This window comes from Lepidochelys kempii, chromosome 5 (assembly GCF_965140285.1).
Source record: "Lepidochelys kempii isolate rLepKem1 chromosome 5, rLepKem1.hap1, whole genome shotgun sequence".
NCBI classification, from domain to species: Eukaryota; Metazoa; Chordata; order Testudines; family Cheloniidae; genus Lepidochelys; species Lepidochelys kempii.
The window spans coordinates 35,279,143-35,304,664 of record NC_136384.1 but is presented as its reverse complement, the minus strand read 5'-3'; the positions used below and the strand labels follow the sequence as shown (position 1 = coordinate 35,304,664).

Below are 25,522 nucleotides of genomic sequence, written 5' to 3'. Positions count from 1 at the left end.
TTTTTAAAATTGCTACTTTTATACCCTTCCCAGGGATACTAAAGTTTTTCAGGCCCCTGTATACACAACTTCTCAGAGTTTGTACTCATGGGCTTTTCTATAGCATGAAATTTCAACATAAAGAAACTTTTTAAATAAAGAATTCAAAATACAGCTTAGCTTCTTCACTACAACTTGTATATAAAGCTGGAATGCTGGATCTTAGCAGCAGTTTTATGTTCTCTGATGCTGCCTCTGGCTCTATAGCCCTGGACTTGTGCTGCCTGGCTTACACACAGCTTCCTTTAATGGGGAGGGCATGGATGTTGGAAGGGAGACTGAGAAACAGCCTTCATCTGTCTTCTGGCTCCGACTTGTCCCAGTCCTGTTGCAAGCCTTGTTCCGTGGTCACGGGACCTCACCACTACAGTTGTGTTCAGCTACTGTAGCACCATCAAGGTCATGTTGGAATTAAGAATTTGTTCACTGGCATGTGATTGGTTGTGTGCATCGCTGGTGGTTCTGTGTTAAAATTTAAAGTAGAATTGTGCAACTTCAGTCCGGGTATTAAGGCTTGTGAGCAGAAGGGTGTATGTGTGTGAAACTAGTGCATTAATAAAGGCATCTGATCATACTTATCTCTAAGTCGTGAAGGCTTCTGGGTGTGTACCTCTTCCCTCCAGTGTTAGTATTAGGCATTTGTGTAAATTAAAAGCAGGAACCGTCTTTTAGTTCTGTTTGTACAGTGTCCTAGCATGATGGGCTTCCAGGCACTACAGAAATGCCGGAAATGTACAGTTTACTATCCCAACTCATAAATGCTATGTGGGGAAATGGAATAAGAGTTCAAATAAATCAGGTATTAATACATTTTACCCATTTAGTAATCTTGTTCAGAAATACCTGTATCTGAACACGAACAAAATTCTCAACTTACAAAAAAAGTGGTAGAGTAGTCCACAGAGAATTGCATTTTACATATTACTGACTTTGATAGTTAGTGTGTGTTTGAAATGAGATGTTATCCTTTGCAGTACACTTGCCAGGAGTTTAATGTGTCAACTTTTGTCATGAACCTGTTGTTTTGGCATATCTGTAGGTGTTTCAACACATGGCCAAACTTTGCGTACTGTTATGCGCACACACAACACCCATAAAAGTTTTATCAGAGCTGTGCATGTGTATCAGAAAGCTGATTTTGGTCTATTAGATTGGAAGAACATCTGGTAACCCATCTACATAGGTTTCTTTGAGTTGGAAATCCTTTTGAACTCTTTAAGTTGTATTTAACTAGTACTTAGTATTATGGTTTATTAGAGAATTTTGAGTGTCTAATGGTACAGATATTCAGCCCTGATGTATGTGTATATGGGTTATACAGGATCTGATTACTTTTCTGTTGTGTAGTGTTAATGGTCTTCTGTCTGAAATATCTTATTCAACACTTTGCTACTGAGACAATATCCTCTCTCTGTTTTGGAAACTCTTTCACACAGAACCCAGGAGAGGATAGAATTTTATTTAATACAGAGCAGAGTATGGCGTTCTGAATGATCAGTGAGTGGAAAATAGGTCTTGATTTAAAGGTAGAATATTGTTTATCAAAAGACAAACAACTTAGTAGCAATATACTTATTCATCAACTTAGTTTAGTTTTTGAAATTTAGTTTTGCAATTCTGTCAGAGTTCGTATTGCACTTAATCATTCGAGCATAACAAAATAGTTTACTTATCCAATCTGGCAGCCTCTAACTGCATCATGCATCAAAAATGTCTCCAGAGAGGTTTCTACAGCATTGTTTAACTAAATGGTGTGCCAAATCTGACTGGGAAGATGAAGTGCTGTGTTGCTGATGGCATTTGTGACCAGTTCAGCTTCCTAAAGACGCGCAGTGTAGGAACAATGCCTTCAGAAGCACAGGAATGTAGTAGTCTTAGTCATCTCTGTGATCACAAAGATTACAAGCCAAACACAACAATCAGTGATTTAGGTGGAAAAACTCAATAAGCTCAACTATAGAATTATGACCAGTGTCTCAATTTAAACAGAACAAAATTAACTGGCTGTTCCTAATATGCTGTGGCTCAGACTAACCAGAGCATAACAGGTGGTAATTGCTCAGCTGAGAATGTAGTTGTGCATGCGGAGGCCTCTGTGGACTCTTCTTGAAAAGCATTAGAGAGCTTCAGTTTTACTCACAGCTCTAAACTGAGAAGAATAACCAGGTTGTAGAGCTGGCACCACTTGTGTTACTGGTGGAAGCATTGCACTGTTTTGTTGTCAAAATATTATCAAACTTTGCCATAAAAATCAGATTTTGGATCCAATTTTAGGAGGTGTAGAATGGACATTTTGCCAACTCCCTGATCAGCAGAAAAGTGTGGAAAATTTTAAAATAAAATAAAATTTAAAAAAATGCTTTCTTCATGTTCACTATTTCTCTCCTCTGGAGCCTGTCTTCTTAAAATAACTCAAACCACTTGATCAGATCTGCTACATACAGGTTCTTACACAGCACTTGGCATAAACACTGAGACTGCCAATAAGGTGAGAAACATGTTGTAATGGTGGTTGACTGGGAGGTTTAATTACCTAGCATACTGCAATTATAGGTAGATACTGAAATCAATCATTAAAACTATTGACAAACTACCTATGTTGACTGGACCTGGTATAATAACTTGGAAGACTTTAGGGGTCAATGTGAAATTCTCTCCTGTTGAGGAGCATGGTGCAGCTTAGGTGTAGATGAGCAGACCATCTGCATAATAATGAAATACAGATCAAGGAACTATGTATTCACCATCGCTGTCAGCTTTATAAGCATGTAACCTTTCTGTTACCGTGAAGTTTTGCAAATGTTGAAATCTATATGGGGGTGGAATAGCAGTCAGTTACTACTACTTTGGTAGTTGAGGAGGCTAAGTTGCGGTCAAGCCCTCTCAACTGAGAGAACTGCTTTGACAGTGGTCCCGAGCACTACTTGATTTTAATAATGTTCAAAAGAATGGTCTCTAACATGGTATGTGATTTGTTCAAGTGGCACCTGTGTTCTAGTGAAGGATGAGGAACATGATGAAAAAGCAGCGAGGCTGAGATTAGAGAAACCAAACCCAAGTGGCATGTTGCGCAGAACAGCCTTTTCCTGTTATTCTCTCTTAATGGTAGCAGAAGGCTTTGTGATCATGTAAATGAGCTTTATGTAATGTTGCACGTCTGAGCAGTCTTGGTAACTTGGTGAAATTTTTAGGTATTGTAAGTAGTCATTACCTGGCAATTTCTTTTCCTTCCACCCGTGTTCTTCAGCCTTCTTCTTTATCCTCCTTCATATAACTGGAATATAAAAAGCATCTGTATCTGCAGTTTCCAGGCTGTAGGTTGCATGTTGGTAATATAACATTGCTGCCCCCAAAGTTACAACCCAGTCCTTAACAATAAAAAGTTGAGGAAGTGTCTCAAACAATAGCTGCACTTATCAATCTAATGCAAAATTTCCTTGAGTTCTTGTGAAACTTTCTGGGGTAGAAGATAAATTGAGCAGTGATGAAACTGTGTGCTCTAAAATCCTGTAGCTTTTTACAGTCCTAGATTGCAGATAACTGGGTCTGAAGCAATAATCTGGAACTAGTTTTTAATTAGTTCATCCATTAGACATGGCAAAGGCACTCACACACAGGCTCTTCAGGAGCTGAGGAACAGGCTGTGAAAGGAATAAAATGTTACTTTACGAAATAGTGTGTGTTTTTTTTATTAGCCCCGCACAAGAGACTGGAGGGGGGAGAGAGCTAACTCTCTTCTGCTTTCCTCTCTTATTTAAGGTGTAACTTCATTTGTTCGGAACTTTTTCAATCCTACGGATTCTTCCTGTGGACTTAACCTGTTCATCACTGTTATGTAGGTGATGATGTTGCTAGTCTTGGACACACATACGTAATGTTTGATAGGAGTGAGTTTGGAAGGAAGAAGTAACATGTAGCAGTGACCCAGCCCCTTATTAAAATTTTCCTATCTAGGTTGTAGTGGATCATGGCACCAAGACATATGAATCCATGAGTGTTAATTTTTACTGCTGAAACAGTGATTCACTAGCAGCAAATGGAAATGGGAACACATGGAGCTCTTAAACTATAACAAATCAAGATCAAGTTTTGAAATCTGGAGCCAGACCATCCCTGATATAAGTGCCTCCACTGACTTAATTTTCACAACTAAGGACCAAATAAGTTTGTCCAGCAGCACTTTGTGAACAGTTTAGTTCAGAGACTCAGAACAGCCTCCTGAGGAATGCTGCTGCTTGCAGTCGTTTGGCCTTTGGTTTGGGGCTGTCTTTGTTGTAATCCGGGCTCCAGTGTGGAACTGTGTAGGTATATGCTAAGCTTTATAATATCTTCACTATATGAAACAGTTTTTAACTGCAATATGCCATTTTATGTCAGATAGCCTGGTCATTTGCTATTCTGGTGTAACTAAAGAGTTGCAGTGCAACTAAAAGGCATCTATATCTTAAACATATTTCTGCCTTTATAAATACAGATAAATGTCAGGCTTACTAGAAAATGTGAAAACTGGTTTATGCTGTGGTTGTTTAACAGGTTAACATGTTCTCAGTCCATTAGAACTAAGCACAATTAGCACTTGCGTTCAGAGGCCCCCTGAAAACCATTTGGAAACAACTTATGGATGCAGTTGGTGAAGCTAGTCTTCAACAGCAGGCATTTTTGCTAGAATTTTCTTAATTAGCAGACTTCCTGTCCTGGAAGCAGGGGAAATGCTCTGCAGCTAAAATCTGGGAATCTGCACACATTGTATGTTCCCCAAACAGAAACATTGGAAATGCTGTGTCAAAACATTGACTATAAAATGGCCGTCCCCACACTAATCTGATTGGCGACTGAAATTCTATGTAATGCTGATGCAACACAGTCTTTGGACTGCTGAATCAGAAGAATATATCTTGATTTTGTCCTCTACTACCATTGTTACTAGCTGTTTGACACTTAGTGTGGTCTGAGCGTGGGATTGGCACACGAGAGCTTCTGCGTGCTAACATGGACACTCTGGCCATAGTCAAGTCAACCTTTTGATCCCCTTTTCCTAATCTGTAATATGGGGATAATACTTGCCTAACTCATAAGGGTGTTGTGAAGACTAGTTATATTTTCATAGTTAATCTGAGACATGTAAGGGCTTAGCATTTGGTCTCTTCTAGAGTTTGATTTTTTTTTAAATGCTTGGCTTATCAAATTTACTGGTGCATAATTGCTAGAGGAAAAGATGGATAAGACAGGACATGATCAAATTTACAAAAGGATGAATGGTATAGAGAAGATAGATCTGTAACTTCTAATTCACCCTCATAATACAAGAACAAGGGGATATTATTTAATGAATTTGAAAAGTGGCAAATTCAAAACTGACAAATGAAAATACATTATCACACCACTCACATTTAGCCTGAGGAATTCATTGCACATTGATATCACAGAGACCAAGAGCTAAATATGTTGCAATGTTCAAAAAAGTATTAGACGTGTGTGGATAACAAGAATATCCAGAGTTGTGAAAGTAAAGATTAAATACACACAGTTGAAGTTTTGAAGGGATATAAACTCTTTAAGCTTGGGGCACAACCCAGCCTCTAACTATGGCAGGAGTGGTTTGGATGAATTTTTTTCTGGGGGCAGGTTAACCATAACTGCTTGCTGCAAGATTTATTCTTCCTGATGCAGCTGGTACTGGCCCGTATTAATGAGACAACAATGGACTAGATGGATTCATCATCTAAGCCAGTCTGGCAGTTTCTTTAGTTTAAAAAAACAAACCAACAAAAAACAAGACGCTTCCCCCCCCCCCCCAAAAAAAAATCAAACCCCAAAACAAAGAAAGTCCAATGTACTTGTTTAACAATGTTGTGGTGGTGGCGTTTTTTTTTTTTTTTTTTTTGTTTGTTTTTTGATTGTTGAAGGGGTAGTGATCCTTTTTCTGGAGCTGTTTGGCTTGATGCCTGACACTTAACTGCTGCCTCATGATCTCTGACATGTAGATCCACCAACCAACCATTCACCTCAGAGTGGGAGAACCAGGAGAAGGAGAAGCTCTTTCTGTAGTTCAGTATCTACCATGAAATGACAGGTTGGAGCTGCTGCACTGTGGGGGCAACTGTTAGCTATTCATAATGGTGCATCTGCACTGCACACGCCTTTTGGTGGCATGTGTAGAGTACGTGCACTACACGCCCCTCTAGCACAACATATAGATGGTTAGGCGTTGCTGAAGAGTAGAGGAAAGACTCACCTGAACTCTGTGGGTGTACACAGCTCTCTACTCCCCGCAAGCAGCGCCTTCCCTGTCTGCGCTGCTATTCGTAGCAGTATTGTGTCCTTCCCTCTGTTGCCTCCTCCCGCCATAGCCTTTCGCTACGTATGTAGCTACACACCACTGTGTGGACACAGTCCGTTTTTTCACTGTGATGTGCAGCTACGTGTATGCTGCTGCAACTGGCGTTCAGTGTAGCCGTGGCATAAGGATATGTTTTCAGTGCAGAGGTAACTCGAGTGATAGTCGCCCCAGTGTGGGCAGCCATGCTTGAGTGATTCCACTCAATTGTATCCATACTTGTGCTGTACTCTCTCGTGTCAGAAGCTACGACTTCTGGGGTCACCTTTCATGGTCATTAGTGCTGCAGGAAGCTGAGCCAATGAGTTGTGGGAGAACTTTTGGGCACATGTGACATTTGGAAGACTGTCAGCACTCAGGTGGTATAGCCTGCATCCTTGCTGAAAAGTGGGTATGTTTACCAGCCCGAGTGTAAACAGCATACTGGCTGTATCCTAGCCCAAGGATTGGCTGGCTAGCCCACATGTAAAGCATCACCAGACTCAGATCAGAGGCTCTTGTGTGTGGATGGGAGCTATGTTGGGGCAACACCTGAGCAAGATTTCAGAGTAGCAGCCGTGTTAGTCTGTATTCACAAAAAGAAAAGGAGCCTCTAGAGTGCCATAAGTACTCCTTTTCTTTCTACCGGAGTAGGAGTTACTTCTACAGTGAGGACAAACCTTATAGCTCTCATTATTATGATACTTAGCAGCAGCTTCATGTCCTCTGTGATGCTGGGGAAGGGTTCTATCAGACTCCCCACATGCTGACCCTGGCTGCTTGGGCTTGGCAGGGAACACTGAGGGGAAGAGAAAGCGAATCAAAATGCAACATCTTTTCTATTTCATAATTACCTGACTCACTAGAATGTACAGTCTCTGTCCTGTAAGTGAGTTAGCAGGAAATGTCCTTTCTGTCTGTCTGTCTTAATAAAACTTGGCGGGGGGCGGGAGAGAATTTTATAGTAGCTCTTCAAATATGTAGATATCATATTTATATCGTCCGATATCTTGACACTTGAAAAGATCCCTGCTATCTGCCGAGCTTCCTGAAACAGAGCCATGTTCAATTTTGTATTTTGTAGGAGAAAAGATTACTAGTGACAAACCTTCCCTAAAACCCCTCTGCAAAACTACAGCTTACTGAGTTGAGGCGCTTCTGGCATTGTCTACCCTTTTTAATCTTATTTATGTGGCTCTGGACTTGATTTACAGTTTTTGTTTTTGGCTGCCTCTTTTTTGGGTCTCCTCTTTTTTTCAAAATTGATGCCTTTTCAGAATTCTTCCAAGCTTTTCTGAGTAGTTGCAGATAACTGCTAAGCAGATGGTCTCTTTTCTGAGTGCGATTAGGAATGATTTATAAAACTCTTCACACTTGACCTTATAACAACATATTTTATAATAATAATTACATATAGTATATTATAACATATTTTCTACATGTCGTCTGAAATCTTTGAGAATTTATGTGAAAAAATAATCCTCTGTCCAGCAGCAGTGTGCTGGTTAGAATAGCATTTGTATCAGTTGCTCAATGGCTAGATTTTTAACTGAAAGCATCTATATCTTGGTTACATTTCAAACTGTTTTGTAACAGGTCTGAACTCTGTCTGGAGGAGATTGATCTAAGCCCTATTGAAAGAACACATTGGCTCCAGTCTAACTGCCACTACTGTGTTTCCTTTTAAAGCCTGAAATCCTTTCTGGAGTGCAGGGTTGTTTTAAAACTTAACCGAAATATTAATGTTGCTCAACATCCTGTCAGAGGAGAAGGGAGGAAAAGGGGGCCTTGTCTAGATCAGTGGTTTTTAACCCCTTTTCATTTGTGGGCCTCTTTTTTTAAATGAGAAAAAAAAAAAGAAAAGAAAATTCAAATGGAGGTGCAGTCCCCATTGAAAATCTTAGGCATAGTAAATTTCAAGTTTATTAAGGGGATGCTCTTAGAGTTTTTCAAAATATGGACTGTGTTTTAGCAGCTGTTGAGGAGTCTCTCTCTATCCCTATTTATCTTTGAATTGTTTTAAAAGAAATCTTTCTACAGATGGGGAGGAGTAAAGGTTATGATTCTTGTGTGTCCCTCCTACTCTGTGTATATAAAAATGCACAAGCCTTGAATTCCCGTTTATGTTCTTAAACTTAGATATGTGAGTACATGGTATATCAACAGAGAATAGATTTTTATAAAATAGATATAGATTTTTGTTGCTGGATGGTAGTTTGCCTGCTCCTTTCTAGCTTCAAAAAAAGTGGGATGTTCTACACATGTAGATTGAGGTATATAATTTTGTTAGATCATATCCTGACAATTTGAAAATGTTAAGGATAATTTCCTGCTTAGTATACAGAGCCCTTTGGCTTTTTTTACATATTTGATTAAAACAGCAATGCATAGCTTGTCTCATCTAAATTTATTTCCGTTCTGTGCTCATCTGGTCCTTTTCCCTACTATTGTGGGGTTGTTCCATGTTGTAGATTTGCTACTGTGTTTGACTGGGCTAGGTTTAATTTTTCCAAGTGATGGGGCTTCCATCACTTTCCTTAAATTGGTCTAATACACCTCTAGATCAGGAAGGTTGCCTAGTATTCACCCTCCTTTTTCCCTTCAGTTCAGCCCATGTCTCCTAGATGTAACCTCTTGTGCCACACTAAACTCTGCTCTTCCTTATTTATGCCCTTTTGACATGTTTAGACTTTCTCCCCATTACTCATTGTTTAGCCAGCTTATACAGATCTGGCTCTTTAACCTCTCCTTCCTTAAATCAGTCCATTTGGTCATCTGTTTAATTTTTTTTTTTCAGAGTTGTCTTTGGCTCCTCCCCTGCCATGCAATATCTTTCCAGTGATGGGATCCTAGGAAATATAGTTGTAATGTAGGTGCAAGTGTACCAGTCATATAGAGTTTCCCCCTATGTGAAGTCTTGCATATTTAACCCAGAGTTGCTTTTGTCTTGTTTATGGCCAATATATTATGACAAATTCAAATGTAGCATGCAGTCCATTATTACCCTTCATCTTAGCCTTACAGCTCTTCGTATTATGTGGTCTTGTTTAGCATGTGCTAGATAATTTTTCCTAGATCTATTGATTTGCCTCCCTCCCCGCCCTTTTTCCCCCCGAACTGAATCTTCTGTTTTCAGCCCATATCTTTTTACTCTTTCTGTGTTCCCTTGTATGGTTTCTCTGTTCTCACTTGGGTTAGCAATTCCTCCTTTGGTGTTGTGTGCAAATTTTATAATACTTGAATTAGACTAGCTCTATTGCTGATCTTGGCAGTACCCTACTAGCTTAACTTCACACAACTTGCGTTTAACTAACATCTGTTTAACTAACATCTGTTTTGATCAAACAGGTTTATATTGTATTAGCTTAATTTGGTAAGGAATCAATTTAAATATAAGACATTAAGTTGAATTTAGAATTTCCACGTGGCATTTTGTACCAGTTTAATTGGTGATTTTTTAACTTTTTTTTAGTTAAATGAACAGCAATTGTGTGTGTAGAATGAACTTCACTTTCTTGACTATTTTTCAACTTCCTAACCAGTCTTCCATTGATATGAGTATTTCTGTCCACTCTAACTGAATTTCAGTTTCCAAGAAAATGTGTGAGACATAGTATCAAATGCTTTACTGAACTCCAAATACATGACACTTAGTGTTCCTTCATCCACTAATTTGGTAGTGCTCTTAAAAGAACAGTTTTTTTTTTCTGGTGAGATTTATTCTCTAAATCCATGCTGCTACTTTCAAAGGGCTCTGTAATGTTGATGTTTTTCCCTCTGCATTTTATTCCATTATCTTGCTAATGGTACAAGACAGACATATAGGACTGTAATTGCTAGGATCACTCTCTTAATTTCTTCTTTGAAAATTGGGGCTATGTTTGCTTTTCTCCAGTGTTTTCATAACACCGTAGCTTTATCTTCCAACCCCAAAATCTCTCTGTAGGATCACAGAAGTTAAAGACTTTAGAATAAATTATACTTTGATCATTAGTTCTCAGTAAACTTCATTGCAGTGGCTCCGATTCAGGGCTTGTTTTCTGTTAAATAGACTACAGAGGTGCCAAAGGACCCCAAAAATAATACTGACTGTTTTACTGTGAATTACTTAGATCTAGGTATACTTTTCATTTTGCTTGATCACCCCCAAATCTTCTCTTACCTAAGTAGAGAGCTCTGCAGCACTGTACAGGAGTTGGGGGACTGTACTGGAGTAGCACAGTGCAGATCCTCAGGGTAATACCACCTGCATAGGGGCTTGTAGTGGGAAACTACATTTTCCCCAGCCCTTACGAAACTTTCTTGTGCAAAACCTCTTCAACCAGGCTTTGCACTATGTGGAATGTTTCAGTCCTTGTTGTTGATGTCCAGGGTTAATGGAAAAGAGTAACGCTTTAGAATACGCGTGATAAGCCTATTTGTAGGTTAAAATGGGTCTTTTGACTCTCAGCCCTGGTCTACCCTTTGGAGGGGGGGGGCGGAATTGATCTAAGTTAAGCAACTTCAGCTACATGAATATCGTAGCTGAAGTCAATGTACTTAGATCGACTTACTGTGGTGTCTCCACCACAGGGAGTCAACGGCTGCCGCTCGCCCGTCGACTCTGCCTGTGCCTCTCACGGTGCTGGAGTACAGGAGTCGAGGGGAGAGCGCTCGGGGATAGATTTATCACATCTAGACTAGATGCGATAAATTGATCCCCGTTGGATCGATCACTGCCTGTCGATCTGGTGGGTAGTGAAGACATAATCTCAGAGAATGAATGTGTCAAGCTAGAAACTAAGTATTTTGAAGGTATTTGATTACTGTGAATAAGGGAAATCTTGTTAAATGTATTTAAAATAGCTCCTTACAAAAGTCTCCTATATTTGGAAGAATAATACAAATAAAATTCTGTGAAATGTGAGTTTGTATTAACAGGCTGAAGGTAGTTATTGTAACTTGTTTGCATTGTTAACTTGGAAAATATAGCTGTCAGATTTACTCTGACCTTTAACACAAACCATGTGAGACTTATGGCACAGTTATTGTGATGGCATTATGAAAACTCTGTACAACTGATTAAAGGTTATGGATCGCTTACAAAAACTATGTTGTCTGACTGTACTTGCACAGTGTGTTCTAAAATCTTACTTCTGACATAATTAGCAATTAGAGTAAAATTGACTTTGCTTTTTTTGAGGGGTTTTTCAAATGGGTAGAAGTGGATAAGTTACATTGAGCCTGCATTGCCCAGTTGAAAAGAATTAATGTTACATTCTTTCCTGGTTAAGTGAAGCATTGCAATGTGTTTTGTTGGAAGTGATCCATTTACTAGGTGGCCTTCTGTGGACTAAACAGCTTATTGCAAAAGAAGGATGTCAGCATTACACTCAGCAGCCAGAGTGGAGAGAGTCAAAATAAGAAATGCCATGTGTTTGTATTATCAGATTTATTGAAATAAATATCTCTAGCAAAAATATATAAAGCCAGTTGTCATGAAACAATAACATACATCCTGACAGCTACTATGCCTGATGCATGAGTTGTTACTGGAATGATTTACATTTAGTTTAAACTGTTGTTTTTCTTTTTTAAAAACAAAGACTGATATTTCAGATATGGGGTGCTGCTGCTGCATGTGTGAATACTTGTCTGTGGTGAGCAAGCACTCATAGCTAACATCGTGAAGAAGCCTGGAATGTTCAATCACTTGGCTGGCTTGACCGACAGAATGTTCTGATAGCTGCTTTTGGAAGAGAGACAGAGGTTGTGCGCAGGGGGATGTTGAATACACCTTTTAGCTTTTAACGGTCTCAGTTAAAACATGGCAAAGGCTTTGTTTAGTAGAAGGAAGAAAAACCTTCAGTTGGGTGCCTGTTCTGTTTAGAGACAAATTCTATCTCGACTCATCAGTGATGTTGCCCAAAGTGCTTCATTGAGCTTACACAGGGTATAAGTAGGTGTGTGGTTTGGTCCCAGACATATATGAAATATATGTATATAATATATATATATATATAATATATAAAATAGCAAGCATGAAAAAGAACATATAGAGGATATTTCTGACACGAAGAATGCAAGTCTTTGACATGGTCTGCGGTAATGAAGTAGTAGTGGCATCTTGTGGTACAATCTTATCTTGAGACAAAATAATAGAAATGTGCAATATCTCTTCAGAGCAAAAAGCATTCTGGAGTGTGGTACTGGAATAATGCATGCATTTACCTATGGAATATCTAATGCAAAAGACTACAGACTATCAATCCTACATAAAACCACAATATACTGTGGGGTAGAAAGTGTCTCAGAAAACTAGTGCTCTTTACAGTTTCTCCTCTGTCCCCCAACTTGAGTAGACCGTAGCCTCTTTCTCAGCTTGGTTTCTTCATTCTGTACGTACTGCATGCAGGAGCCATTGGCCATTACCTTAGAGCAGGGGTGGGCAAACTACGTCCCGGGGGCTGCATCTGGCCCTCCAGACACTTTAATCCAGCCCTCGAGCTCCTGCTGGTGAGCGGGGTCTGGGGCTTGTCCCATTCCAGCCAGAGACAGGTCAGGGGCTTGCTCCGCTCCGTGCGGCTCCCAGAAGCAGTGGCAAGTCCCCACACTGGCTCCTACGTGTAGGGGCAGCCAAGGGGCTCCACACACTGCCTCTGCCCCCAATCGCCACCCCTGCAGCTCCCATTGGCCAGGAACTGCAGCCAATGGGAGCTGCAGGCGCAGCACCTGTGGACAGGGCAGTTTGCAGAGCTGCCTGGCCATGCCTCCCATATAGGAGCCGAAGAGGTGACATATTGGTGCTGCTGCTGTTTGGAGCTGCTTGAGGTAAGCACCGCCTGGAGCCTGTACCCCTGACCCCCTCCCACCCTCTGAACCCCTCAGTCCCAGTCTGAAGCACCCTCCTGCACCCCCAACCCCTCATTCCCAGTCCCACCTCAGAGCCCGCACCCCAGCCGGAGCCCTCATCTCCTGCCCCAGCCCAGAGCGCCCTCCAGCACCCTGAACGCCTTTTTTTTTCTTTTTTTCGCCTCACTCCATAGCCGGTACCCCTAGCCAGAGCCCTCACCCTCTCCCGCACACCAACCCCCAATTTTGTGAGCATTCATGGCCCGCCATACAGTTTCCATACCCAGATGTGGCCATCGGGCCAAAAAGTTTGCCCACCCCTGCTTTAGAGGTAGCATACTCAGTGGATTGTGCCGTGGCCTGGGTTCTATTTTCATCTCTGCTACTGACCTGCTGTTCTTTGTGCCTCACTTATCCCCATTTTTCAGCTGGGGGACAAGGATACTTGCCCTTCTTTGTAAAGCTCTGAGCTTTTCATCCTCCGATTTCCATGTAGAAGTTAAGAATGGGTCTGTCTACACTGGAATAAAAGACCCATGGCTGGCCTAGGTCAGCTGATTCAGGCTCATGGGGCTCAGGCTGCCGAGCTGTAAAATTGCTGTGTAGACATTCGGGCTCAGGCTGGAGCCCAGTCTCTGGGACCCCAAGAGGGTGGGGCTCTGGGACACTCACCCCTTGCAGTGCAGTAGTCTGAGCCCCATGATCCTGAGTCAACTGACCTGGACCAACTGTGAGTGTTTCATTGCTGCATAGACCTATCCAATAGGTTTACACTATGGGGACTACACTGATGTAGCTATGGTGCTGTAGATATGCTTGCATAAACACAGCCTTCACCGATGGAAGGGGGTTTTTCCAGCAGTATAGGAACATCTCCCAAGCAACAGTAGTAGTAGTAGTAGAAGTCTTCTTCCAACAACTTAGCTACGACTACACTGGGGGGTAAATTTGCATAATTGTCGCTCAGGGTGTGGACTTTTCATGCTCCTGAGGCTCATAGCTATGTTGACTGAAATTTTTAAGCGTCAACTAGGCCTAAGTATAAGCTGTGATAGGCAAAGAAACATAAAAGGAGTGCTTTCTCTGAGATCTGGTTCGTAATGAGTGGAGTTTAATTTTGAAACCCTTGACTAATACATGGATTGGATGTGATTAAAACCTCCTAAATTGGTAATTTAACACATTCTAGATAGTTACCTCCTTTTTTTCTATCTGAAATTTTAAAAGAATCAATGATATGTCATTTTCTCTCCTCCCCACCAGGAAAAAAAACTTTATTCCCCAACTATTTTCAATGTTACGACTACTACCATTCAATAATATCCCTCCAAGAACTGGAAAATACTGACAATGCCATGAATCCTCTCTAATCTGAAAACTAAGCAAATGAGAAATGAGCCCCACCCTTTACAGGACACTTTGCGTATACTAAATACATGCTGACTGATTCAGGATGCCCCTGATATCTCCAGTCAGGTCTTTCCTCTTTCTTTCAGATTATATTGTATACTTGTTCTTTAGATTTTGTCACTTTTTCTTTCACAGGATTGGATTTAAACTTTCTTTTAATAACATGCAAGTGAGAGTGATGATGGCTCTTTCATATTAATCTGGGAGATAAAACACAAGTATTGTCAGATTGCTTTAAAAACCTACCTGAAATATTTACTTTTCAGGAGGTACTCCTTTTCCACACGCTTTAATCAGTGGATTGTCATTGGTAATTACTGCCTAAGTAGCTGTCTTGGTTTGGGATCTAATCTACAAAAGATAACCCAGTGCCTATTAGATAATTAAATCCATTCTGTAGTTATAGATCCTAATATAGAAATTTGCATTGAATGAACACCTTTCTGGGGGTAGGGTAGAACTCCTTGCAAAGATAGTGCCTTTGAATAAAAAAAGTGAGGACATCTGCATTTTACCTGCTCACTTTCTAGAAATGCTGTAATTTATCCTGCAACATATTGTTTTGTAAGTGAAAAGTGATTAATATATCTATTTTTTTCCCCCTCTTCCAGACTGTCATTTTACTCTGGGCATTCTTCATTCTCCATGTACTGCATGCTGTTCCTAGCAGTAAGTATATTCTGCCCATCTAAACCGGTTTATGTTGCAAAGCATGAAGTTGAAACACACTTGCTGGATCAGTATTTTCCTTTGGCTTGTTCTGTGTGAGATGCATTAAATCATAATGCTTGTGGGGGGGCGGGGTGTTGCTCTGAATTGATTTGACTGAAGGTTGCTCAGTGGCGGGTGGAGGCCAGCATGTGGTTGGGGTGGGGAGGAAGGTGGCAAAATATTATAGAGAGCGGGTATTCAAGGTTGAGTAGGGATAAAAGGCATTTCACAAGGTAGCTGGCTTTTATGTCCTTTCTCTCTATTGAACCAGATGACAGTAGGTTTGGAAAATATGTAGTTACTTAAGTTGGTGGTTAAAATATTGCAGGGCATTAAAAACAGAAAACCTCTTTCCATAGGATATGCCTCGTATGGGATAGGAAATGTCTGCTTTCATAATGCATGCAAAGCCTGTAAGGAAACTAAATTAACCTTAACTGAGCATTGGTAGGTCTGTAAATACAGTGCAAGAGAAACACCTAAATGTAAATTGTTCTTAACTACCCATCTGCAGAAAAGCTCAGTGGTGAGAAAAGCATTATGTGCATACACAAATTGTTTACAAAAATATTCTAAAATCTGGCTATGTAAAATACACCCAATCAGACTGAAGACCGTGTTTGGCCATTTACAAGGCAGCACTTAAAATTACTTTTTTATATATTTTAAAATAAAAAGTGAATGCTCACAGCCACGAAATGGGCTTGAGCTTGCATCTTCCTTTGCAGATTAATTTTCTCTTGAATTCCCCCATATAAAAACTTGCAGTTTGACTAGCTTTGCCCTCTTGCCCTGTAGTTATAGGAAGGTTGCAAGCTGCCATGGATTCTCTTTGAGCTGTATTTTGGGCACCCCCTACCCTTGATTTAAACTAAAAAAAAGGGGAAAAAGAGTTAAATGCTTTTTTTTTTTTAAACTTACTTACAGCCAAATTTTATAACTCCAAGAAAGAGATTAGGTTAGATAAACCTCTTCATCTTTGTAGTTGCTGATTTAGAACTATGGTAGTATTATAATGGAATATACGTCTCTTTTTGTTTCTGTTCACTACAGGCAGATCTGTGTAAGTGGATAAATTTCTTGAGCCATCAAACAAGGCATCAGCAAATTTGAAAATAATTTAATAGAAAAACTCTGCAGGATAGGGTAGTTTTTCGGTCAAATCCAGTGAACAAATAAAGCTGCCCAATTAACTGCTTCATATCTTGCAATATATGGGGCCAATGAGGCCATGTCACAAGATCTGTAACTGACAGGGTGGCTAGCCCAAGTCCCAGGCTCCTTTGATAAGTACCTAAGAGCACATCTAAACATACAAACAAGCTCAGCAGAAACCTCCACCATATTCAACAGTAGGCAAAGTCTATCAGACCTTTTAGCAAAGAAGAAAGTGGGTAAAAATGACCACAGCCGCTCTACAATGTGCACCCCCATTTCTATCCCTACATGTACAATGTGCTTCTCTCCTAAAGCCTCCATGAAAAGATGACCCTGAAGGCCCACAAATGTGGTCTTTCTGATTGAGTTCCAAAGTTGAGGGACCCTCACGAACTCAGTGTGCCCTGCCAGCAGCCCCCTTGCTTCTATACTGAGGAGGTTGCAGCTTGAGCACATGTGCTGATTTTAACTACAGCAATGGGACAAGGTGGGGAGAGGTGAGCTCCAGAGTTCACTGCCATAAGAATTGAGGGCACACAACTTGCATATTTAGACCAGTAATCTTACACATTGGCATCAAACCCTCATGTCAATAGAACTACTAAACTGTTAATGTAATAGGATTTTCTTGGTTTTAGGAAGCATTTAGACACCTCATCTGTGGCCATCTCCACACTGGGACCAGAACCATGGCAGCTATAGCCATGTTTAAAGATTCTGGTTAGTGGGAAGATCCTACCATGGTTGCCAGAATGGGCCAGAAATCTTTGTTCGGATATTCTCTGTGACGTAGACTGTTTAAGGAGACAGACCCATTTTAAGGATTATCCAATCAGTCTTCCCACTGCAGAATGATTGCTCCTTACAGCAAAACTCTGAGTGCTTTTCCCAGTCTATTTTGGAATTAATCCAGTTGGTCTAATCCAGTTGGTTTGGAGTTAATCCAAACGAGGAGCCCTTGATCAAAATCCAAATGGCTAAATGTTGGATCTGTACTACTGTGGATTGGCATCCTTTTCTCTCCTTTCTCCTACAACAAAACATTGATCCTTTTTAGCAATAGGTGTGTCAAGGTTCCTTCCCAACTCTGAACTCTAGGGTACAGATGTGGGGACCTGCATGAAAACCTCCTAAGCTTACTTTTACCAGATTAGGTTAAAACTTCCCCAAGGTACAAATTAATTTTATCCTTTGTCCTTGAAATATCCACTGCCACCACCAAACTCTAACTGGGTTTACTGGGAAATGCAGTTTGGACACGTCTTCCCCCCCCCCCCAAAATCCTCCCAACCCTTGCACCCCACTTCCTGGAAAAGGTTTGGTAAAAATCCTCACCAATTTGCATAGGTGACCACAGACCCAAACCCTTGGATCTGAGAACAATGAAAAAGCATTGTTTTCTTACAAGAAGACTTTTAATAGAAATAGAAGTAGATAGAAGTAAAGGAATCACCCCTGTAAAATCAGGATGGTAGATACCTTACAGGGTAATTAGATTCAGAACATAGAGAATCCCTCTAGGCAAAACCTTAAGTTACAAAAAAGACACACAGACAGAAATAGTCATTCTATTCAGCACAATTCTTTTCTCAGCCATTTAAAGAAATCATAATCTAACGCATACCTAGCTAGATTACTTACTCCATTCCTGTTCTATCCCCGGCAAAAGCAGCATACCAACAGACACACAGACCCCTTGTTTCTCTCCCTCCTCCCAGTTTTTGAAAGTATCTTGTCTCCTCATTGGTCATTTTGGTCAGGTGCCAGCGAGGTTACCTTTAGCTTCTTAACCCTTCACAGGTGAGAGGATTTTTCCTCTGGCCAGGAGGGATTTTAAAGGGGTTTACCCTTCCCTTTATATTTATGACAAGGTGTCTTAATTTTTTGTCATTAAGTACTAATGCAAAAGGGATTAAAACAGCTTGTTTTAGAGTCTTGTTGACCCGCCCAATAGAAGGCTTCAATCTTGGCTGTAAATGTGTGCATTTGCAAAATCTTGATTTGCTACACAGTATTTGAAGTTCAGGATTAGAGTTTTGCAATTTGCTGATGAAATTCACTTCTCCATTTTGTCCGTATACCCCAAGATTTGCATCTTGTGTTAACTTTTCTTTTGGCACCATAATAACCTCTGCAGCAGTTGGATAGTCTATTCAAAATGGAGGCTTGAGATGCATTTTTTTTTTAAATCTTTGTAAAAACTAAAAAAATGGGAGCACGCTTTTCAATGAGGCATAAAGAGCAAGTTTTCAAAACATGTTTGCAGCATGGCTTTCTGGACACTTTAAAAGTTTAATAAAGCACCAAAAGCTCCCATTCCACAGACACAGTTCCAGCCTCCAGGTCAGGATTGCTCTGTGGAGGAAGACTGTCTTTTTAGATTAGTTTTTCATTGTTATTCCCTCCCCATGTACCAAGTCACTACCTAGCTGTATGTGCAGGCTACTCTTTATCATCATGTCCAATAGTGGTGGGAAGGGGGCGTGTGGTGGGTTTTTTTTTGTTTTTGTTTGTTTAATGTTCAAGTTGACGCCAACAAAAAGACAGCTTTCTCCATATATCAGCTTACAACAACAGAGGTTAAGTTCCTTTTTTTGTTTGCTCCACACCAGGACTGAGTCTGACTGTATCCATAGTATATGGTCATTTCTTTGTTCTTAGAATTTTTTTTGAGTCATTCTGAGTCATTTTACAAAAAATCACCATTTCTGTAGTGGAATGAAGTAGCTGATTACCACATTGTGGAAACAGTAGATAATCTTCTCACTGAATATCTGAGCTGCTCTGTGCTATGAACAGAAGTTAACAGAAAATGTCTATGCCCTGCCTGTTTATCTGTAAGCTATGCAAGAAAAAGTGATGCTAGATGTGCCTCTTTGCCTGACCTAACCAAGACCACACCCCTGACTGAGTTCTGATATGGTGTGCTCGCGTAGCTGTACAACCATGTCAGCTAGAGGGAAGGGAAAGGCCTCCTGTTAGGTGATATGGTCCTTCAGCCTGCCAATAGTGGGATTGCTTCCTGCAGTGTATCTACTTCCGTGCCTGTATAAAACTTCTGTTCTTGTGCATTGCTGTCACGCTTAAAATTTAAATTGGATGGAGTCCGAAGAATTACAGTACTGCAAATCAGTATGAGACTCTCTATACTTAGGGTCCGTTGTGGCTTTGGATGTGACCCACCAAAGAATACCACACTCCCCTGAAATGTTCTTTTGCACATCCGATAACCATAACCGTACTTCAGAAGATCATGCTGCTTTATCAGGATTTGTAGGGGGGTCCAGAAGAACATGTTGCCTTCTGTTTTTTTTTTCCAAAACTACATAGAAAATTACATTACAAGTGGATTCATGTGATATGCTGCAGTAGGGCATTCCAGCACCTCTTCAATGCTGCTGCCTTGTTCTCTATGTAAGCAGACTTTTCTTTTTAAAATGGAATTCTCCAGCTGTAGTGGTTACCGAGATATTCTGCTCATGCTGGAAAAACTGGCAGAATTTATATCTGTGTACAGCAGTTACAATTGGATGTGGTGGTAGATCCTGGGTTGCTGCTGGATGCCTAAAAGTGGCTCTGGCCAGTAGCATTTTCTCAATCTGTGCTTGGTGAGGAATTTGGCCTTTTTTCTCTTTGATGTGAGCCTGGCTTGTGTTAACTACACCTTGTGTCATCTTGAGATTTGCTTGTTGTAATGTAGCTCCCCACTGGAGCACACCTTGAGACTTCTCAGAAGCTGAAGCTAGTGCAGAATTCACCGGGTAAGCTTTGGAACTCACCATGCCCAATTTGTTCCATCAGATGCTAGGCTTGTTGACCTTCTGGGGCCTCTGGAAAGCCCATCTTTACTCCCAGCTTTTGGTGAGGGAGTGGACTGAGGTTGAAGGGATTTGTAGTTTGTTCATCTGTCCAGGTAGGATGAGCAATCCTTTATTTGGATGATGTATTTATGAACATTAGGAAATGAGCAACAACAAAAGTATTTATTTTATATAGTATGGGAGATATTTTGAGAATTATGACCACATTCTGTACAATAAAATATACAAACAGTGTACATTCTTAGATGCACATGTCTAACATTTTGAAGAAATGATGCATTTAATTGTGACAGATATGTAGTTGTCAAATAGCTGACTATAGCATGATTAATTTCTTTGTAGAAGTATATAACTAAAATGTGTACCAATTTGTAGCCCCATGATTTAAAAGGGTATAAGAAAAATTGTTTCATACTACTACTGAAATTTTGTAGCCGAGTATTACACTGTTATAAAAATGAAAGTGTGTGTCCTAACCTGTAGGGCAATTTAAGACACACTTGGATGGGATGTTGCATTCATTTTTAGTATCAAGTGACTATTTTAATACCTGTGTGAATGTATTAGTAAGCTGTAAATAGTTAAGAGCTGGAAAGGGATATATCTATATTTTTTTTATTGCAAATTGGATCTGAATTAACGTGTAACCTTTAACATGTTTAATGTTTTTTTTAGTAATAGCCAGTAATTTCATACTGTTTAACTATTACACTATTTAAATAAACATCAAGATTGTGCTAGTAGTTTAGCAATGTAGTAGAATATAGTTTTACTGATAAGTACATTTTGGAAAAGTTTGATTTTTTTTAAAATTTTCTATTTAGTTTTAGGAGTGGATACAGTTATATTAACAGTATCACTTACTGCAGAAATACCTTTTGGGTATTTAAACATTAATCAGTAAGGGTACCTCCCTCTATTACTATTCTTGTAGTTCTTCTTTACATATAGTTTAGCACAGGGGCAAGAAACATGTTATAATATATTGCACATATGCATCAATTGCTGTAGAAGCTGTATGATGATGATTAATTTGAAAAACAACATGGCCATGAAAGAAAACACTAACTCATAACTCCATCCTCCTGAATGTGAATTAAGACGAGTGAGCAACCATAGCTCTTCCCAGCGTGTGTGTGTGTGTGTGTGACTTTATAACCTTCAAGATAGCTTAATGTACAGCTCTAGATTGAAACTGTTGAGGGCAAACCCATTCTTTCTCCCCCCCAACACCTGTGTTACAGTTCGAAGGGTGGACGCTGCTTGTCATGGAGCAATTTTACAAATCTTAGCATGGCCATGGATAATTATACATGCCAACTGATAAGTTCCAAACTGCTCCGGCATCACAGATTAGCAAACTGGCTGAGGCACTTAAGATTTCCATCTTTGTTCCTAGTCTCCAGCGTGTGTGTATAGGAGCATAGACAACAAATGTACAGGGAAGAACATTGTGGTGTTACATAAACATGACTTCAAGAGGGGTCTGACTGAAATGAGCTTTTTATTAGTCTCCTATCCTAGCTGACAGGCCTTCAGTAAAATTTAGTAATTAATAGGTATGTGGCCAATATTCTGATAATTTTAATGTTAGCCAAATCCGTTTTTGCATACTTAACTAGAAGCTGATTAGTAGGGAAATGGCATCACTACACTTCCATCCTAGTACCTGCTGCCTGGCTCACTTGGCTGCATTGCGCCTCTTCCTTGTGGTCCATTGTAATGGTGGCTTAGTACAGGTTTAGGAGGTTTTGAGGAAGCTCTACTTCCTTCTGGTCTCCATCTTCTTATGTTCTGGGATAAGTTTCGTGGTCCAGAAAGTACTGAGAGTATTTCAGAGGGATTTTTTATAAAGGTTACTTACAACCTCTGCTGAATGCTCAGTCAGCAAGGGAGTTCAGCATTGCAATCTATACTTACTGTGTATCAGGTCTTGCCTTGCATTTCATCTTTAAAAGAAGCAGATATTCATATCATGTAGACAGTCAGGACAATGGTACAGTATAAGCAAAAGCACTTTCTAACCTTTTCCATGTGGCAATGCAGAGTGCAGCCGGTAGGCCCCTGGCCCTGACCAATCGCCCTGCGTGCGCTAACCCATTTAACTTTCAAACCTGGCTTCATCTTACTATGTGCACATTTATTCCAGATGCAGTTTGAGTCACAAGCAGCACACAGACTTTAACATGTGGCATTACTCAGTGTTAATCATAACCAGACCCTTGAAATCTTCCGCTCCTCTGAAGGAGCGGAGGAATCTGCTGTGTATTACTGTGTTGGGGAAGGCAACCTAGCACAAACTGCACAAAGCACGTAATAAATGCTGCCAGCTGAATATCTGTTACAAATCATGTCAAGGTATTTCAGAAGTAAATAAGCATTTGGTAAGTGTGTGGGGAAAGGTGATAAAAACCACTTTGTTTCTTCCCTGCTATTTCATCAAGCAGCTTAATCTTTCAAGCCAAACTTCTTACCTTCCCCCTCATTTTATGGGATACATTTCTTTCTAGGTGCAGTGTTTGCCCCATTCCACAGACAGTTGCCACAATTTGTCAGCAGAATCGCAAAACCAAGTTTGTAGCTGATATTGTCTGTTAGAGAAGTTTAATTTTGACAGTTTAAACTGGCAGGAAGTTGAGAGAAGTAACGTAAATACTCTTTTCTGCCTCTGTTCATGAATTGCTTAAAATATAAAGCAGTTTGGTCTGTGACCAAGTCTGTAGTAGGAGGCTCTATATGTTCGTAAATCATACGTGGCTGATGCTGGCTCTGACTGGAGCACTAAGTATTGTTAAGCAAAATCTAAGCTTGAGAAGTGACTCAGTTTTTGTTCAGAGATTATGAAGAGTAGCTGCATGACCTTCTCCACTGGCATGGCAACTGCCTTACACTCCTGACATGCTTCTGGGAGGGATCATCTTGGTGATCAACTTCACACTGTATCTCGCTAGTCTGCCCTTTTGTCTTTTTGAGTCAGGCCATTCTTATCACAGCCTTCCTAGAATATGAACTATAACTGCTTGTCACTTTGTTTTGTTTTTATTTTATACACCCATAGCTATGGAACCTGCACTGGCCAGACCCTCAGACAGCGCCCTTATCAATGGCAAAGCACCTGGCATACCTGAGGGGGAGAAAACAAACATTTTTGTCATGAGTTTTCCCTGGATATTGTTAGTCTGAGTCCTTCCCTAAAAAACCTCAACATTGTGATAAGGTGGAGGCAGTATCTGAGGACTGAGCGGGAATCTGAAAAAGCTTTTCAGGGAGATAGTTGCAGTGGCAAATGACAGTATGGAAAAAGACGGGAGATGCAGAGGCAAATCCTGGAGGCAATACAAAGCAAAAATGTCCTGTTGCAGCTCGTATTACTATGAAGGCATCAAGCAATGCAGAACTGCAAACCAGCACTCAGCTATGTTATACAGCCTCTGGATAATACAGGCTCCTGGGAACAATCACAATTCCTTGCTGTACTGATATAGCACTCTTCCCAGAAGCTAGTCCCCTCCCAGACTCCAGATCATGGCACTGAGAACACTGACACTTGGGACCCTAGCTCTTTTGAGTCCTGCTAACTGAGTGAGCACTCCGTGCCAGAAGTTCCATGAACCAGAAAAGGGAAAGCCCAGATGCAGACTAGCCTGTGTCTTTAAGCCCCGCATCTCCTAGTGCTGTGCCCTGAACTGTTGCACTTTACTCTCCTACCCCCAGGAAATCTGAGCTTATGCCCAGAGTTCAAAAAACTTGATTCTGCCCTTGTTTGTCTCTTGCACAAAAAGAGCAACACTACCTGAGTGAGGCTCACATTTCTGCCAAGAGCACCATCTGCTAGTCTCTTCCCCTCAGAACTCATGGGGGTTGGGAGCATGTGATGGAGAAGGCAATGAAGCCCAATTAGATCCAGGCATCACCACTTCAGGCAATAGCTTGGAAATGGAGGCTCACTGCTATGTCTAAGGAGAAGGCATCACATGAGTAAGGGGTACACTCAGACACAAAGACAAGCCGTCTTTTGTCTAAAACTGTCTGGAAGAGAGGATCCTCCCCTGACCCAGTCAAAGTCAGGAGAGCCAACATACATGGGTACTAAGGACTTAGGCCTGAGTAAATTTTCGCAGGAGAAAGAGGTGCTCAGTGATGTGGATCTGATCGATTGAACATCAGTCACAATAGTGAAGACTCAGGATAAACAGCTCCTGGTGCTCCCATCTATTTCTAGAGCTGATGTGGTACTGGTAGTGACACAACCCTGGAGGGAGCTGACTGCCACAGTGACCGGGGAACCTCTAGCTCTGTTCATGGAATTTCCTTCATACCCCAGGGCGCTTGGAGACCTACATCTCCCTGAAGGACACCTTTGCTCTTCCCTATCTGCATTCAGCCCTGCTGTCAGGATTGCCTCTGTTCCAGGCCATTGTTACACTAGAGGAAGAGACTATTCTGAGGATGCGGAGTTGTTCATCCATCCCACGTGCCAGCCTGGAGGCACAACAGTCAGTTCCCCCACAAGTATGGGATCTCGCTTTCTGACAGGAGTCTCTGTGGCATCAGGTGGACAGGACAGGAGTCCTAGACAGATTAGAGTTCTGATCTCCAACCAGCCATGATTAGCCATGAGACAGGTGGTACCCTGTGCCACGGGGTTCTCCTCCGCTGGTTAATCCATTGTACCGACAATATTGGGGACTGTGGGAGCCCTACTCTAGACACTCAGGATTGGTTCAGGAGTCCTATTTGCTATCACTGACCATCCAAAACTGACCCTGCCAGAGTATTCAGAGAAGGCAGGTAAACCAGTTTGATGATTCTAAGAGCAATATTATCATCTGCACCAGATGAGACGGTTACTCCATCTTCTCGTTCTCCACCAGCTGACTTTAAGCAATATCAGGAGCTCAAGTCAGGGTGGTGACACAGCTACAGATTCAGCTTGAAGTCCAGGAGCCCCTCAGCACAGTTTACTAGACATTCTTTAGCCTTCTGCTCCCAGTTGAGTGGCCCTGCCTGTCATCAGAGCCATCATGGACCATGCAAAGATGGCTTGGTGAACACCTGTTCTTGGCTTCCTCCCATAAGAGGATTGAGAAGTGTTTACTTTTCCCCATCTAGGGGAAGGAGAGTTTTTGTTCTCTCATTTGTAGCCCAACTCTTTGGTGCAGGCAGCTACAGAGTGGTCCAAACAACACCCAACGGCAACTCTTTCTGATAAGGAACATAAGTGACTCGACTTTCT

General features: G+C 41.0%; 1 protein-coding gene across 5 annotated transcripts in view; it reads left to right on the top strand.

The window, feature by feature from the left end:
• Positions 1-25,522, top strand: part of PLPP1 (phospholipid phosphatase 1) — a 136,722-nt gene that overhangs the window by 77,780 nt on the left and 33,420 nt on the right. For all 5 annotated transcript variants that reach the window (XM_073343943.2, XM_073343948.2, XM_073343947.2 and 2 more), the window contains one exon: positions 15,208-15,265. In XM_073343943.2, the coding sequence (XP_073200044.1) occupies positions 15,208-15,265 (58 nt within the window). The remainder of the gene's footprint in view (positions 1-15,207; positions 15,266-25,522) is intronic.